Genomic DNA, 17,336 nt, shown 5'->3' with positions numbered 1-17,336 from the left:
TCCTTTCTTCTCTTGAAAGAAAAACTCCAACCTCCTCCACTTACTTGGAAGGACCATTATTTAGGGTATACCCAACTCTTGAAAACTTCACCCATATTGGAATATTCACTCTTCTGCTTGCTTGAAGATGCAACTCTTGAGAATACTCCAATCTCTTCCATTCACGTTCTTTCTTCTTTTGTGGCAAAGAAAATATACTCTCTCTCCTTAGGAAAAATCCACTAAGAAGAGATAGTGGATGCCAACTTATATGGCACATGACTTTATATGGATTTGGACCCAATTTCTTCCAATCACCCAATACAATTCTTCACCTTTTCCATTAACCCATCTAGACTATTAAACCAATCCATCAAACGAGTTAGATAAAAGCCAAAACCCCAATAGGTCTCCGATTCCAATAACACCGAAGTTGCAAAAGAGAAGAAAAAATTGAAGCATGAGATAGGAATAGGACCATAGTTCACACGGACAACATTTATATGAGTAACGACCATTGCTTAATATCGTAGGGGAGGATATAAAGCTTTTTAATCGTAAGAAAGTTCTAAATTTTGTTTATTATTACTTTTATTTCTCCCATACTTTTTGTATAATTATTTAAATAATTCCCTTATTTTATTGTATAACAATTACTGCCAAATACTCATCCCCTATCTCCCTTCACACACATTATTTAGTGTCCAAAATGATTTCAATTTCCATTTTAATTTTAATTTCATATTAATTTCACGAATTGATTTTCGGTCAAAAAATTGAAATAGCTTTATTGCATCAAATAAAATTACTTCAATGCACAAACAATCACAATTGTACTGCACACCAAAATGAAGTCCAAACAAGATAAGCCGAACAATCACCACCACTACAAGACTAGCAAGAAATAGTGGGGAGATTGAACAAGATCCGGCGGTGGTGGATAGGCCTCCATCCAACTCCGCCACAGGTGGTGACGGCAGACTAGTTTCAATGACTTGCATGAACAAGTAAGGTACTTGGCGGATGTGATCCGAGAAGCTTCAAAGAATTTCAGCAAGCAGCCTATGCCGGAATAGCCAAGCCACCATGGTCCCGAGAAGAAGCAGACAAAGGCGGACCGCAACCAATTTGGCTCTACGAGCGAAGTGCGGAAAGACATAGCCACATTGACATGGTTTAAAGTATCTCTGATACCGATATGATACCTTTCGATACGTATCTTAAATTTAGCTGATCAATATAATACACACCGATACGATACATTAAATTTTTAAAATCCTTTCGTATCGATATATATCCTACGATACATACCGATATGCATCAATACACCATCCATACACTTCGATACGATATACACCGATACGATTTTAGGAAAAATATAAAATCGAGGTGAAATGTACATTTCGGTATGTATCGGTACGTATCAGTGAGTATTTATGTGTATTGATCAGTACGTATCAGTACGTATCGATAAGTATCGATATGTATCGATCGGTACGTATCGGTGAGTGTCAGTATGTACCGATATAGTGCGCTACGGTCATATAATGGCCAAGATGGGTAATTTTTCAAAAAAAATGATTTTTTTAGGGTTTTTTGTTCCAAAGTTACCACCAACCATATTTCTCTCAAACTAAAGTGGAAATCAAGGTTGAGAATAAGGATTTTACATTTATGGGACAACTACAAACCTTGAATTCTCAGTGCAACACCTTCAATTTAGTGTTTATGCATAATACATGTTATCAGTAATTTTTTTTAACAAATTCTTTATGCAAAAGTGTTTAAAAAAAATGTTTCCTATCTCTTTATGTGTGTATCTTTAATGTATCTTAGTGTATCTCCAATACGATACGATACCCTCCTATACATATCTTAATTTTGACCGACCGATACGGCGATCGATACTGATACTTTAATCCTTGCACACCGATCATCCCCAGAAGGATGATTATATGTGTCGATCTTCTCGACATAAAGAACGCTCCCCTCAAAATGGAAGAATCTCACCTCAACATAGGAGAGAGGCTGACAATAGGCCTCGAGGAGATCAGAGGACGAAGCACAGAAGGTTCGAATTGTACTAAGAACTTGCTCAAGATTTTCACTCTGGATTAAGATCTAACTTTGGCATCGGAGCCTCCTTTCTAGAGCTTCCTCTAGGTCAGTTTTTAATCTATGTTGTGCAGGTTCTTATGAAAGACAGGATCCAGGATCATGCACTAACAGTATCCTCTATGCCCTCCCTTCTGCTACTTCTCTGTTCTCTTCTCCTTACCTCCTGATGCTGTAGTGCATGAATCTTTCACTTCTTCTACAAATCCAAAACTTCTTCTCGAGTTTGTACCTCCTTCTCTTTGACACATGTATTGCGTAGAAGATTGGAGAAACACTAGATATGAAATCCGACTCTGTTTCTCTAGACACCACGTGGATTGTTGGTGGAGACTGATTTATGCCACATAGGAAGCAACTTCTCCAATTCCCTGAAACATCCATCGATGTTGCTCATATTCCTGTCCAACCAAATTAATTGTTATTTCAGAACATTCTTTTCTCACCATCTTAGTAAGTGAAAGTTACATGGAATCCAAGATGAATCAAGTAAAACCTGAACAGTTTGCTATTGCTTATTTGACAACTATGGCAGAGTTAAAAATTACTAAAATTCCTCTCTTGCAGATTTAGGATAGGTGGAGGCAAGGATGCAGGGTGGGGTCTGAGCTGGTGGGATATGAAAGGAGGCCAGCTAGGTTTTATGAAAAATTAGGGGATGAAACTTTTTCATCATAGCCTTATTAGGAAAACTTGGTCCTAAAGGTATAAAATTAAATAAAGTTTTTAAGATTTGGAGCTTTATCGTGGAAATCGAGTTGCACAAATAAAACAATGCAATTCTTCATATAGAGAAAATTAAGCACAATAAAGCTGTGTTAGACGTTTTGTAGTGCATTAGTGAATGGGAGTAAAAGCAAATGAATTTGAGTTGATTTAAAAAATTGATTCATGACTTATGCACATCGGAGATGCAGAATTGTCAGTTGTGTATCTAATGGTTAGAAAAAGTTAAGATTTAAACCTGGCAATCATGGTTTTAAGTATCTCCGATACCGATATGATACCCTCCGATACGTATCTTAAATTTAGTCCGTCGATACGATACACACCGATACGATACATTGAATTTTTTAAATCATTTCGTATCGATATATATCCTACAATACATACCGATATGCATCAATACACCGCTAATACACATCGATACGATACGACATGCCTCGATACGACTCTATGAAAAAATATAAAATTGAGGTAAAATATACGTTTCGGTATGTATTGGTACGTATCGGTGAGTATCGGTGAGTATCGGTATGTATCGATCGGTATGTATCGGTATATATCTGCACGTATCGGTGAGTATCGATATAAATATATATATATATCGGTACGTATCGGTGAGTATCGATACGTATCGGCGCTACGGTCATATAATGGCCAATATGGGTAATTTTTCAGAAAAAAACGATTTTTTGAAGGGTTTTTGTTCCAAAGTTGCTGGCAGCCATATTTCTCTCTAACTAAAGTGGAAATCAAGGTTGGGAACAAGGATTTTACATTTATGGGACAACTACAGACCTTGAATTCTTAGTACGATACCCTTAATTTAGTGTTTATGCATAATACATGTTATCAATAGCTTTTTTTAACAAATTCTTTATGCAAAAGTGTTTAAAAAAATGTTTCCTATCCATTTATGTGTGTATCTTTAGCGTATCTTAGTGTATCTCCGATACGATACGATACCCTCCGATACGTATCTTAATTTTGGCCGACCGATACGGTGACCGATACCGATACTTTAATCCTTGCTGGCAATTAAAAGCACCGAAAAGTAAATCTTAAGACTTAGATCGTTTCAATTTCCTCCAACATCCCATTTTCAACATAGAACTTCCAAAAAAAAAAAAATTGTCACCGAAAGAGAAGTTAGAATTTCAATAATATCATGAAGCTCCCCTTTTTCACCTCTCAAACCGAAGCTAAACCTTTAATTATTTATACATTTATAAGATAGAATCAAAGTCAAGGTTTATGAAATATTGGTACATTCGAAGTCATACCAAATGTATTTAATCTGAGTGAACGATGTGGCATAACAATGTATAAATGATGTCTAATTCATTTGACGAGACAAGATTGCTAAGAAAATCGCAAGTAAATCATTTCTACTCTTTGAATCAAATCAGTTCCAATTAAACCACTTTCCAAGTCTGTCCCATTTTGGTTTGAAAGTTGGGCTTTGTGAACTGACCCAATGGACTCCATTCTTTAAAGTAATGTGGAAGCCCACAAATTATATATATATATATATATATATATTTTTTTTTTTTTTTTTTTTTTTTTTTTTTTTGAAAAGGAAAAATACTTGGACACACCATGTATTATTGTAAATTGCTTGACACTGGCCCTGAAGTTTGAAAATATTACTTGAAGCTCCAAGAAACTTGACGGTGTTAATATGTTGTTAGTGGTTAAATGGAAAAACACCATTTAACCCTAATGTGTTTTTCAACTTTTAAGGTTTGGGTTTTTTTCGTGGTTCCACCTTGAACCTCCCTATCCCCTTCTCGATCTCCAGCTCTCCTTCATCTTCGTCTCATCCATTAATTGTTCTTCAGATGGGTTGTGTTTAATTTTCAGCTCTATCTAAGGTCTTGACTTTGAATCTGATCTGAGTTAATGTTCAGAGATTTCAAGAAAGCTACTAATGTAGACAAGGTGGTTGTTCTTTGGATAGCGAACATGGAGAGATACAATAATGCAGATGTGGTGTTGAATGATACCATAGAGAACCTGCTAGCTTCTCTGGAGAGGGACGAGTCTAAAATATCTCCATCGACCTTGTACATTACACAAGTTCACAGAACACCTTTGTTCCAGGGCTGATTGACTTGGCTATTAGGAGGAACAGTTTAATCGGTGGACCTAGTATGGGAAAAATAAGGGGAAATTATGCCTCCCTCCCCTGTAATTTGCAAAAATTACATGTGGATCCAATGGTTTGAAGGAATTACGCTCCCTCCCCTAGCATTGATAGTGTTAGTGAAAAATCAACTTAATAGGATAGGACCATTATACCCTCTTGTACTACTCACCTCTATACTCCTCTGTTTCAAATCTTTAGAACCCATCTCTAGTGGCTGAAGGTGAAGGAACAAAGAAACAAAGTTTAATCACTATCCATGAGCTGTTGTGAAATTGTTAGAGCAAACAACAAGAAAAATACGAAATAAACAGACAATAGATCCGCACAACCCAGAGATTTAACGAGGTTCACACACCGGTGTGGTGTGCTACGTCCTCTAGCGAAGAAGAAGATGTTTCACTGTGCAGAAGTGGGATTACACTCAAGAAGCGACGAGAAAACTCACCCTGAAACCCTAGCTCAAAAAACTCCCAAATTACAATGACTTGCTCAACAAGACGATAGTATATTATATACTCCAAGTTGGGGGTTGACCTATCGGGTCGCTGTCAATCCAGTCGAACCATACTGCTCCCGCACCCAATACAAGATCAGTGCTGGGCTCCTCTACTTCCATCACAGATCTCAGAAAACTTCTCATTCTGGTCACCGCCAATATATGTCGGAGCTGGTTAATCTTCAAAACAGGTCAATAATTCGAGACAAACTTAACAGAGACAGAGTTCGATCTCACAGATTCATCCGTCCAAGAAGCAACTTCCTATTGCAGCTTTACTGATGTGGTGACGAGGTCAATGGTGGACTGGTCTGAAATTTCTTCAACCTTGGGGCAGATTGAACACCAATGCTAGTAGACATATGGAGGACTAAATCTCCCAAGGAGAAACTCATTGATGTTCTCTTGCAATAGCTTCATCCCATTTTACCAGGAATCAGAAAAGAAAAAAAAGTTTCAACAATAATGAGATATCAAAACAAAACCTCAAGATATCAAAACATATCTCCTTCCAACCTCATATGCCGTCTTACAAATTTTGAAAACCAGCTTTCTTCAAGCTGCGAAACCCCTTTTCTCAATTTCGACGAGTTGCGAATGCTAATATCTCCAATCCGTTGGTCCATGAGTGTATGGGGCTTTTCTTCCACCCCTGGTTGAAGACCAGATTCAACCCTCTGGTTGAAGACGAGATTCAACCCTCTTCAACCCTCTGGTTGAAGACGTTGGATCCTTTCAATTTCCTCTAACATTAAAAGAGAGGATAAGCATTTCAATAATATTATGAAGCTCCCCTTTCACCTCTTAGACCTAAGTTAACCCTTTAATTATTTATAAATTTATAAGATAGAATAAAAATCTAGGTTCATGAAATTTTTGCACATGAGAAGTTGTTTGGTCATACCAAATGTATTTAGTCCATGAGTGAATAATGTGACACAAGAATGTATAAGTGATGTCAAATTCATTTGAGGGCGTTAAGAAAATCACAGCTAAATCATTCCTACTCATGTAGTGAACCAAATCAGTTCTAATGAAACCACTTTCCAAGTCTCTCCTATTTTGGTTTGAAATAAATTGCTCAAAATATATCTGGTTGTTGATTGACATTTAATATGAACATTTTTTGGTAAATCCTCAATTCATTGTGGGTACAGGTTTTGGACCCGTTGGTTCAACCAGTCAATAGAACCACCCGTTTGGATTGCCAGAAAACAATAGAAAACTATAATCTTTAGCAACTGACAAACCAGCCCCAGGCCTCTCTGTCCTAGAGAATAAACCTTTTTCAAGTAGGGCAGAGATGGAGCCTTGCCAAAACCATAAGATTCTCCACTTTGGTGCAAACTGGAGAAGGGGACGCCTGATACCTTTTCTCCCTTCCTGTCCTTTCTTTTCCCCTGGTTTCAGTCCAACCTAAGAGAATAGTCTTTACAGGCCACAGTAATTTCTTAGCAGTCTACAACCACTTTCACCCATGCATTTAAACCTTGAAAATTTTCAAGGATTTCCAATGATACACCTTCTGTCTAAAATCTCCATCCAAAACTACTTGGGCAAAGTTTAAGCAATTCATTAAGTCCCAGCTCAGGACACAAAAGGAAACCAAATAACTCCATTTAAATCATGGATTTATCTGCTAGATTACAATAATAAGGCAGTAATGCCATGATAGTCCAGAAATAAAAAGTTCAGAGAGTCACTGGAATAAAATATGTTATCTAATAAAAAAAAAATGGATCACATTCAGCTATGTTTTGTTCATCAGAAAGAAATATGTTTCTGGACAATTAAAAGAACCTCTAATGATATTTCCAAATATTTCTTATCCCTCTTCTCGAGGGAATCACGAATGTTGATTGAGAAAAGCGAAATTATAGAAGTGTCCACCAGTTCAAAAATATGCAACATTTGTATGGCAACGACTCCACTAAATGGCACATTGATTGATTCTCAACAAATAAAAAAAAAATCCCATGGGTAACAATTACAAACTATTCCCTGTATTTCCTTCTTCAAACCCAACCCCACTTTGTTTTATTACCAAAATTCAAAATTACAAATGAACAGAACAATGAATCAGAAATTACTATACAAGCAGGCAGTCAGTTTTCTACACAAGCCAGAAATACTCAAAACTTGCATGGACATGTCGATGGATTTCCACTTGGAACTCATTTACCAAAACATACTGACACAATGTCAGAGAGAATTCCGGCAGAAGGAAACCCAGACCTAGTCAATGTTTCCATGTCACCAATGAATCTGTTATATTTGCCCAGAACTCAACACATCCAGCAAACCTCCAAGACAGCAAACTCCAAGAACTTTTTACAAGTATGCAGTGGCATGCATTGCAAAATGTAAAATTTCTATCACCACAATCCTGACCTCTTTCATCACAACAAATATTTTAGTGCAGAACCCAAAAAAGTTGATACCACAGCTAACTGAGCCAATTCCATTAATCTTCATATGAGCCCCAATCTGGAATCTATTGACCTGAATAGTGAGGAGTCATAGCAAGGTCTACTTTCTCAGAGTTTGCAGAGTTCCCACTGCAATTTCATGTTAGCTTGTAATCTTGTAAGGTGGTATCAGTTTTGGAAAGTAGACAGCAACTAGTACAGCTCCTGTCTTCTCAAGCAGATATCCTCAGAAGGTACATCTTCCTCATCATGCTTCAATAGTTCCCCATTTCCATTGCAAAGCCGGGCTGATAATGATGGGGATAAGGGTGCATAGTTACCTACATAAATGGGATACATTGAGTACAGGATTCCTAGATAGTTGAAAATCCAGCAAACTGATTGCAACATGATGCAGACAGTATAGGCTTTAACAGAAAGAATTAACAAATTCATCACTGACCTCTAAAAGATGGACTCCTCTCAAAGTCTTTTGTCACGTGAAATAAGATGGTCCCAGAAAGCACAATGATGAAGCCACATATTTCAGACACAATGCTCCCCATACTTTGGCTATCCCAGTCCTGACATAAGCTACCAGAACCAAAAGTGAGAACCCACCAGAAAAGGGCTATTTCTTTCATGTTTTGTCCAGATCTATTCAACTTCCTACATATGTTATCCATGCTGGACATACAATCAGAGAAATGACCCGACTTGGGCAGTTTTATGTTCTGGATTGGTCGAGGGATCAAACCAATAAAGCTAGCCCAGAAAGAAGTTGCTTTAATGTATAAACAGAAGAAATGGCATCTCAAACATTATATGAAACCAGTAGAGAATCGGTCAAACAATACCTTGAACATTATGACACTTGCAAGAATGGTAAGTGATGTGAACATAACATAATATATAGGAGACACAACTGCAGTGTTGAAGGTGTCAAGAGCCTGAAATAATGTAAGGAGGTCAATGAGAGAATTCATAGTAAGCATGTGATTCAACATCCATATTCTTTGCCCTGAATTGTGAAACTAAAGCATTCTTTCATTTGTGGACACTGAATACATACAAGAGACCTTGAAACAACGAGATAACCTCATAAATAACTGTTAATGGGAAACTGTGAATAACTCCCAAATGTTACCAGGTAAAAGTTGAAAAATCCTATGGACTATGGCAGCTTTAAGAATTTATAAAGATCTCGTGTAAGACTTGAATCTACACAATTTTGACATAAAAGAGGAACAATGCACTATGCAACCTCCACACCAGTACCTCCAGGTAATTTCTTGTCATTTCAATTCCCCAGTTTTATTAGTCAAGGTTCGTCAACCATGACATATATGGTAGTAAATCAAGTTCACTTTTACAAAGTTATTAAACACGAACACAATTAAGCTTCTCTATCCTATTCTGGTACTAGATTATAGAAATTAAGGCACACATCTTGTCAATATGCATTAAATAAGCCCTTCCTTTATAATTTCAAACAGAGGATGCAACACAACAGCAGTATCATTGCAGTAATGTATTGAGATTGAGGGTGGGAGAAAGAAGGAAAATGTTGGTTCCAGTACCAAAAGCCATAGTTTTTCCATATGGGGGAGGGGATGATCTAGTTATTCTGACAGTTGGATAGATGAAAATCCTTGCCACATGCCTAATTTGTTGCCAATCTCAACCACATGGCCAGTCATATATAGGGTTGTTCCCTTAACTTCAACTGTCCAAGTATTTTAACAAAACTGTCACTTACAAATAATTTACAAAACATTCTACTGGCACATTGCAAAAAATCAAGACGGACTGAAAACTAACCCATGAGTAGATGAAGATACGGATTGCATGTCCACCTAATTTGAGTGAAAAACATACTGCCACAGGATAGATAATACTGTTGTTGCTGGAATACACTCTAGCACTATTGGTGCCTGAAAACTAGCCCAACCCTACCCCACCCCACCCACCCACCCACCCCACCCCTTCCCCCACACCCTCCCCCCCCAAAAAAAAAAAAGTTAAAAAGGACACAGAAAGAAAAGAAGAACATTCCAAAGGCCATGGTATGAAGTTCTATTAATATGGTAAGAGGAAAATAAAAATCAACTGGAGGGGGCTTGGGCTGTTTCCAAAGAACCTGATACATCAGGAGAACAAACCCAGTCCAATAGTACAGCTTAAGAAATTCTCAAGCTATAGAAATAAATTCATTATAATAAATAGGCTAAATCAATAGAGGGGGGCCCCAGTGATACGGCCTTCCATTTCCATACAAGCATCATGGAAGTATCATCATCAAAAACAAAACCAGTTCAAGACTGAATCTCTTCAGCACTTCACTCTAGTCTGTACAACAATAAGACCAGCGGGTTGTAGGAAGACATTTGAGGAATGGGTAACAATCACAAGTAAATTAAAAGCTACAATCCTTAAGTGCAACAAATCATTTCAAACAGAAACCTACAGAATTACAGATAGTTCTTTGTATTGGCCAGCTGAATGGGTGCTTCATTTGAGATGAGAAGCTCATAAATCTTCCATATGAACAAGATGATTGCCGCTCAAGCAATAGCACTTGATTTGGATACAGCATGGTGGATCACATAATGATTGAAAAGAAAGGATGACTTCACAGGCTTAGCTACAGATTTGTCTGCAGAGCATGTTGTGTGACATTGCAAAGTTTATATTGAACCTAGGAAGTGCCTTGGTGCCCAGGATTTTTTAAGGGTTGGGCAATTACTGCCTTGCTATAGTCATAAAAGGCAGTCGCCTTGGCTATTTGAGCGATGCCTTGAGCGCCTTCGGACACCTTGAAGGCTGGCGATCGCTTTGTGTGTGTGTGTGTGTGTGTGTGTGTTTTAACAATGACAGATTCCATTTCTAACTGGTCTATATGCATGTGAACCATAATACAAGTGAGAAGCATTGAATCACCTGGTTTATAAAACATAAGCAAATAAACAACAAAAAAGTTCAGTTCTTCATTCGTTGAGCACTTGAGCTTGAGACTTGAGTCCCAAACGTCTTCTCCTTTTTTTTCCCCCTGTCAAGCAGGGTTTTTTTTTCCCTTCTTCTTCTCGGGTTCTTCCTCTTCCTCTTTTCTTCTTTCCCCCATTCTCTTCTCCGTCGAGCACATGGGTTGTAGTCCCCCCCCCCCAAATTTTATTTTGGTGGGGGAGTGAATAATGTGAAATTAACTCCGCTAGTGTTTTATGCTACCAGTCCAGGAGGAGGGTTGTTGTGTCAGGTCGGCAGCCAGCACAAAAACACCTTAGCCAAACCCTTTTTGCATGGATTCTAAAACCACACATTTTCGACCTTATGCTATGGCATCCCCTCGGATGTGCATTACACTTTGACCCAAGTGTAGTGAATAGTGAACAAGTGTTAGCTAGAGCGTCATCCCCTGTAAGAGACACACCTCTTCGGCACCCGATTGTGGTGACAAGTAGGCAAGGGTTCTTCATCATGGACAAGTGTGGGTAAAGAAGCTGATCCAAAAGTGTAGGATTAGATTAACATCTTGGAATATAGGGTCCCTAATGGGAAAGGATTTAGAATTTATAGACGTTATGAGGAGAATAAGAATTAACATAGCTTGAATTCAAGAGACTATATGTAAGGTTGAAAAAGCCAAGGATTTGGATGACTATAAACTATGGTATACTGGGGATAAAAGTAAGTGAAGTGGGGTAGGCATAGTAGGGGATAACGATTTAAAAAATGGAATTAAGGAGTGTACCCAATGCACAAGGCTCCCACCACTGCAAGGTGTGGGGAGAATCATAATATACGCAAACTTACCCCCGCTTCGCAAAGAGGCTATTTCTCAACTCAAACCCATGACCACTAGGTCGCAATAAAACAACCTTACCCTTACACCAAGGTCTGCCCTCATTTAGAAAAATGGTATTGTATATGTTAGAATATTTGGTGATAAGTACTAATAAGGGATGAGGACATTAAAGAGAGATAGAAAAACCATTTCAACAGCCTACTAAATGATGACATTTTAAGTGACAGTGTCCTAGAAAGAGGAAGTAACCATCAAGACACCGCATATTGTAGATACATACAAAAATTGGGTGCCTGAAGTAAAACAAGATTTAAAGAAGATGAAAGTATGAAAGACACTTGGTCCAGATGTGGTTCCTATCATAGTTGTCATTGTCCTGGCTGAAAATGAAGTTCATGGCAGTGCTACGATTTACGTGACTCAAAATGGCAGTCACCATTGGCTGATAGGCGTCGCTATGGCACCGCCATGGATGCCAGGTATGCCTGATTCACTAGGCGGTCGATTTTTTATAAAATGCAAGGTGATTTTGATAGGGCTATGTTGATTTTTGATGATTTGATGTTGCTTAATTTTGGTTTTATATGTTATAGGGTATATATTGTAGGCTTGTATCATACTAAATAACTTTAGAAAATAGGAGAAATAAAAAAATAGCATACTAAATAACTTTAGAAAATATGGAAAATAAAAAATGACATATGGGCGATTTGACCGCCATGGCAACGCCATAACGGGCGATTCATCACCAAATCGATTAGCCACCCCTCCACCGCCTTGGATCGATTTGATGCCGTGACAACTATGGTTCCTATAAAAGTGTGGAAGAGCATAGGAATCTATGATTTATCTTAGCTTATTAAGTTGTTTGATAAGATTATGAGCAAAAGAAAAAATGTTAAATGGAAGGAGAAGGATTGTGGTTCCAATTAATAAAAATAAAGCTGATATTCAAAGTTGTAAAAAAAAATAGAGGCATAAAACTTATGAGTCATACCATGAAATTATGGGAGAGAGAGATTGAAATTCCCATACGAATAAAAACTAATATTACGGATAATCAATTTAGTTTTATGCCAGAAAGATCAATGACATAAGCTATTTATTTACTTAATAGATTCATTGAAAGATGTTGAGAATGAAAAAGGATCTCCATATGGTATTTATTGACCTATAAAAAGCTAACGACAGAGTCAATAAGGAGATGGTGGACCTTGGTGCAATAGTAAAGTTGCACCATTGTGATATAGTAATCATGAGTATGAGTCAGGAAACAACCTCTCCATGAAGTAGGGGGTAAGGCTGCGTACATTTCGACCCTCCCCAGACCCTGCGATGGCGGGAGCCATGTGCACTTTGTTCGCCCTTTTTCTTTAGAGCCCCTAGAGCGTTAATTTTGGCAATTATTAGAGATAAGATATGTTTTAATTAATTATGTGGACATAGTCAAAGATATGTATAATAGTGTGGTAACTAGTATAATTTCAATTACAATTGGGTTACATCAAGGATCAGCTTTAAACCCATATTTGTTTGCGCTAAACAAAGGTGAATTGACTAAAGACATTTAAGATTAGATCCCTTGGTGTATGCTTTTTGCTAATAATATTGTTTTGGTGAAAAAAACTAAAGCAGAGATGAATGACAATTAAATTATGGAGATCAACTATGGAATAAAAAGTTTGAAGATAAGCAGAAAAAAAAAAAATAGAGTATATGGTGTGTAACTTTAGTGACAAGAAGCTGGATAATGAGGTGGTGAACATAGATGAGGGAGATACTGCAGAGTCATTATTTTAGGTATATGGGCTCAATCATAAATAAAGAAGGAGAAATAGATGATGGTGTTATACAGAGAATTAAAATATGATGGATGAAGTGGATAAGTGTGTCTGGTGTGTTGTGTGATCAATGTATTCCTTTAAAACTCAAAAGAAAATTGTATAGGACAATTATACGCCCAGAAATGATGCACGGAGCTGAACGACAAACAAATAAGAAACAACATATATACAAAAATTCTATCAAATATCAAAACTCATTTTCCTATAAATGTGAAATACAATTATTTTTTCTAGAATTATATTAACGGTACTCACGGGATAAGTGATGTAGTTCCATTTGACAATAATCCCGTATGGATTCCTGTGTAAGTTTAAAAGGCCACCAAGGAGCAGTTTACAGTCCAATGGGCTGAAAAAAATTGACCTTTGGGTTATTATAATATAGGTTGGGCCTTTTTGTTTTTTTGGGTTTCATTTGTAATGGGCCTAACTTATAAGCTTATTGTTGGAATAATTGATTATTGTAATAATGAGTTTTAGGGGTGCTATCCAAACGGACCCTTAAATCCTTTAGGGTTTTGCTTTTATTATAAATAAAGGGGCTTGTGTTAGTTTAGGCACAAGTCACATTCTCCCTAATTCTACACTTACAAAGCGGGAAAAAAGTTAGTATGCAAGATTTATTAGTGAAGTTAAATGTTTGAGTTAGATTAGAGTACTAACTAATTAGATAGAGTTCTGTTTTGAGTTTATTTAGTTAATTAGGAGTTCTTTTATGAGTCAATTTAGGAATTTTAAAAGGTCTTTAAAATATATATATATATATATGTTAAGTTTGTCTCGAATTCTTGACCCGTTTTGAAGAATGATCTGCTCTAACATATTTTGGTGGCGACCAGAATGGGAAGTTTTCTGAGATCTGTGATGGAAGCAGAGGGGTTAGGCCGAATGGTAGGTTTCGACCCGCGACTTCGAGGAGTATATAATGTACTATCGTCTTGTTGAGCAGGTCATTGTAGTTTGAGGGTTTTTCGAGCTAGGGCTTCAGTGCGAGTTTTATCGTCGCTGTTTGGGTGTAATTTCTCTTTTACATAGTGAAACATCTTCTTCTTCGCCCGAGGACGTAGCACGCCATACCGGTGTGTGAATCGCATTAAATCTTTGTGTCGCGCGGATCTGTCTTGGTTTATTTCCGTATTTGTTGGTGTTTGCTATCACAATATATATATATATATATATATATATAATGCACCCCCCATCAATTGGAGATGATTTGAATAAAGAATATGAATTTTTTAAGAGTTTTGGGGTTGTTGAGCAGTGCATATGGGATCGGTACCCGTACTTGATTTCATATTCTCTTTTGTTCACTTTTCTTTCTCCTAAGCAGATCAAGCTCATCTCTTTTCCCTCCCCTTCCATCGATTGGATCTCTTCCCTTAACAACGCAGTTGCTTCTTTTATCTCATATCTCATCACAAATTTGATCATTGGGCCTGTTTGCATACGAGATCCAAAATATGGATTTTCAGATCGCATTAATAAGAGTATCAGATTGCAAGCTAGAGTCCATACACTGCACAGCAAATGGTGAGGTAAAGCAGCAATGACATTCATCATTTCATAAGATTTCTGGCCATTGCAACAAAACTTTCCACTTCTACTAATCTCATTATGTCAACTGACATTCAAATAACCAAAAGCCTTTGAACGTCCTTGATGATAGAACTACCACATAATTATTAAATCTTAATTTCATCTCCTCTTTATAGAAAGGGATCACCCAATGCACAAGACTCCCACCATTGTGGGGTCTGGGGAGGGTCGCAATATACATAGCCTTACCCTCACTTCACAGGGAGGCTGTCTCCATCTCATCTTTATCGATCCTAGAATTTCTTATTGTCTATTCTCTATTTATTGAATAAAATTTCCACTAAGTCCATTAAATGCCTCTTCATTGAATATTTGAGTTATCAGGAGGGACAGCTAGAATTGTAAATGGGAGGAAAAGACATGCCTCTTTGTTTGTTAATTGCATCTAAAATTGTTAATTAGACACTTGATTTCTCAATTTGATTGAGAACTTTCCATATCAAAGGAAAGGGTCATTTTTCTTTTCTCAAGAATCTTTCTTTTATATGGAAGAGAAGATAATTCTATCTAACCAATGCCTTTCTATTAGCTCATTGCCTACCCTTCGATCTGGTAGTTGTCAGTCCTCAATACTACACTTCAGGTCGCACAATATGACCTTTGAATAAATCCAAGGTCCAAGATCTTGATCTCAACACAAGTTTCTCAGGCAAAAATACCAAGCTGGCAAGATCTACCCAAGATCTGGTATTTTTCGCCTGGTCATCTCAGGGTGATTAGTTTTGGTGGCCATATTGGCTTTTTAGGCTCTGAAACTTGTCAATTAGCCTATTTTAGGCCTTATAAACACAGTAGATACCCCAGTTTTTATTTATTTTATTTTTTATTAAATCAAACTCAAAATGGTACTTTGACGTCAGACCCTAAGTAGGTAGTCTTCGAACCCTTCACACTAGAATATTCCAAAATAAAAACAAACAACTATTGACCATGTTTCTATGAAAAAAAATGGTTTTGAGAAGTTGTTTTTGCCTAAAACTGTTCTTGAGAAGAAAAAGATGTCCAATGGTTGATGATGAAGTGATAATCTCCAATCTCCAATCTCCAATCTCCAATCTCCAAGTGTTGAAGTTGTTAATCTACACTATAGAGGAGAAATTTGGCAAGAAAAGCCACCAAAAGCTCACTTTTTTCTTTATAGCAGGGCGAGATAGGCGAGAGATGTTGAGTTATGTTGAATTGGGTCGAGTTGAGGGTCGAAATTATGTATATACCCCATGTGACTTGGTCTCGAGTCAAGTTGAGACCCAAAATATTCACATAGATCTCAACCGATATCTAGTACATTTTATATTCTCCTATGCTCTCGTCTTGCCAAGTCAAAAACATGAGTTAATAGAGAGATCTCGGCGAGATCTTGAAACATGAATAACCCAAGGCAAAGGAAGAAGGTAGAACATGCAAAAGCCTTTCAAGCTAGGGAATGTATGGCAGAAGCTCCAGCTTCCTACATGTCACAGTTTGGATGGAGAAGAAGAAACCTCAAGACTCTGGGGGACACATTGAGCATATTTCACAATTGTACTATAAGTCAAAACTGTCTTTCTCAGCCTATAGAATAACACCACATCATGTCTCATTGCAACCAGATATGGTCATAAAGGAAACATCTACTTTCCATGGTATTATCCATCCATCAAGGCCAAAGCTTCGAAGGTTCCCAAGCTATGCCATTAAAAGAAGCTAGGAAGAATTGAATAGCCTATTAGGGATTCAGGAGAGACAAGTAATAAGACCAAAGTGGCAGGGTTCTATTCTACCACTAGAACAGAAGCAAAAATAAAGTTTCTTAGGATGACCTTCTGATGTAGCAGCGCTCTGATGGATCGACCCAAACCCGCTCCAGAACCCGGACCAAGACCCAGATCCAATTTGGGTTCCAAGTTACTGATTTGGGTTCAAGATTGTTAGAATAATCTAGGATTTTATTCTATTTGTAATCTTTTATTTTAGGCAATTCTAGATTAGTAACAAATTCTAGGATTTTATTTGCAATCTTTTATTTTAGGTAGTTTCTAGATAGGTAACAAGTTTCCAATTTGAGTCCTTTGTTTCTATTTCTATTAGTCTAGATTTAGGAGATTTTATTTCTATTTTAGTCTTTGACTTTAAGTAGGAAGCCTTAATTTTAGATTATTATAAATAAAGCATGTAACCCAAGTTATGGGATTAGTTGAAAATGAATGAAGAATGAATTAAGTTGGAGAAGCCTGCGTGGCTGTCT

At 37.3% G+C, this 17,336-nt stretch overlaps 1 protein-coding gene across 2 annotated transcripts in view; it reads right to left on the bottom strand.

Moving 5' to 3' along the window:
- Nucleotides 1-7,365: 7,365 nt before the first annotated feature.
- The window catches only part of LOC122063413 (probable magnesium transporter NIPA6), a 12,858-nt gene continuing 2,887 nt past the window's right edge, over nt 7,366-17,336 (bottom strand). For both annotated transcript variants that reach the window (XM_042627121.1, XM_042627120.1), the window contains exons 7-9: nt 8,728-8,820; nt 8,334-8,454; nt 7,366-8,211 (exon numbers count right to left, since the gene is read on the bottom strand). In XM_042627121.1, coding sequence (XP_042483055.1) covers nt 8,084-8,211; nt 8,334-8,454; nt 8,728-8,820 — 342 coding nt within the window. In that variant the 3' untranslated portion in view covers nt 7,366-8,083. The remainder of the gene's footprint in view (nt 8,212-8,333; nt 8,455-8,727; nt 8,821-17,336) is intronic.

Source organism: Macadamia integrifolia, unplaced genomic scaffold, assembly GCF_013358625.1.
Source record: "Macadamia integrifolia cultivar HAES 741 unplaced genomic scaffold, SCU_Mint_v3 scaffold1320, whole genome shotgun sequence".
Classification (NCBI taxonomy): Eukaryota; Viridiplantae; Streptophyta; class Magnoliopsida; order Proteales; family Proteaceae; genus Macadamia; species Macadamia integrifolia.
The sequence above is the reverse complement of the archived record's forward strand: the minus strand, read 5'-3'. Positions and strand labels throughout refer to the sequence as shown.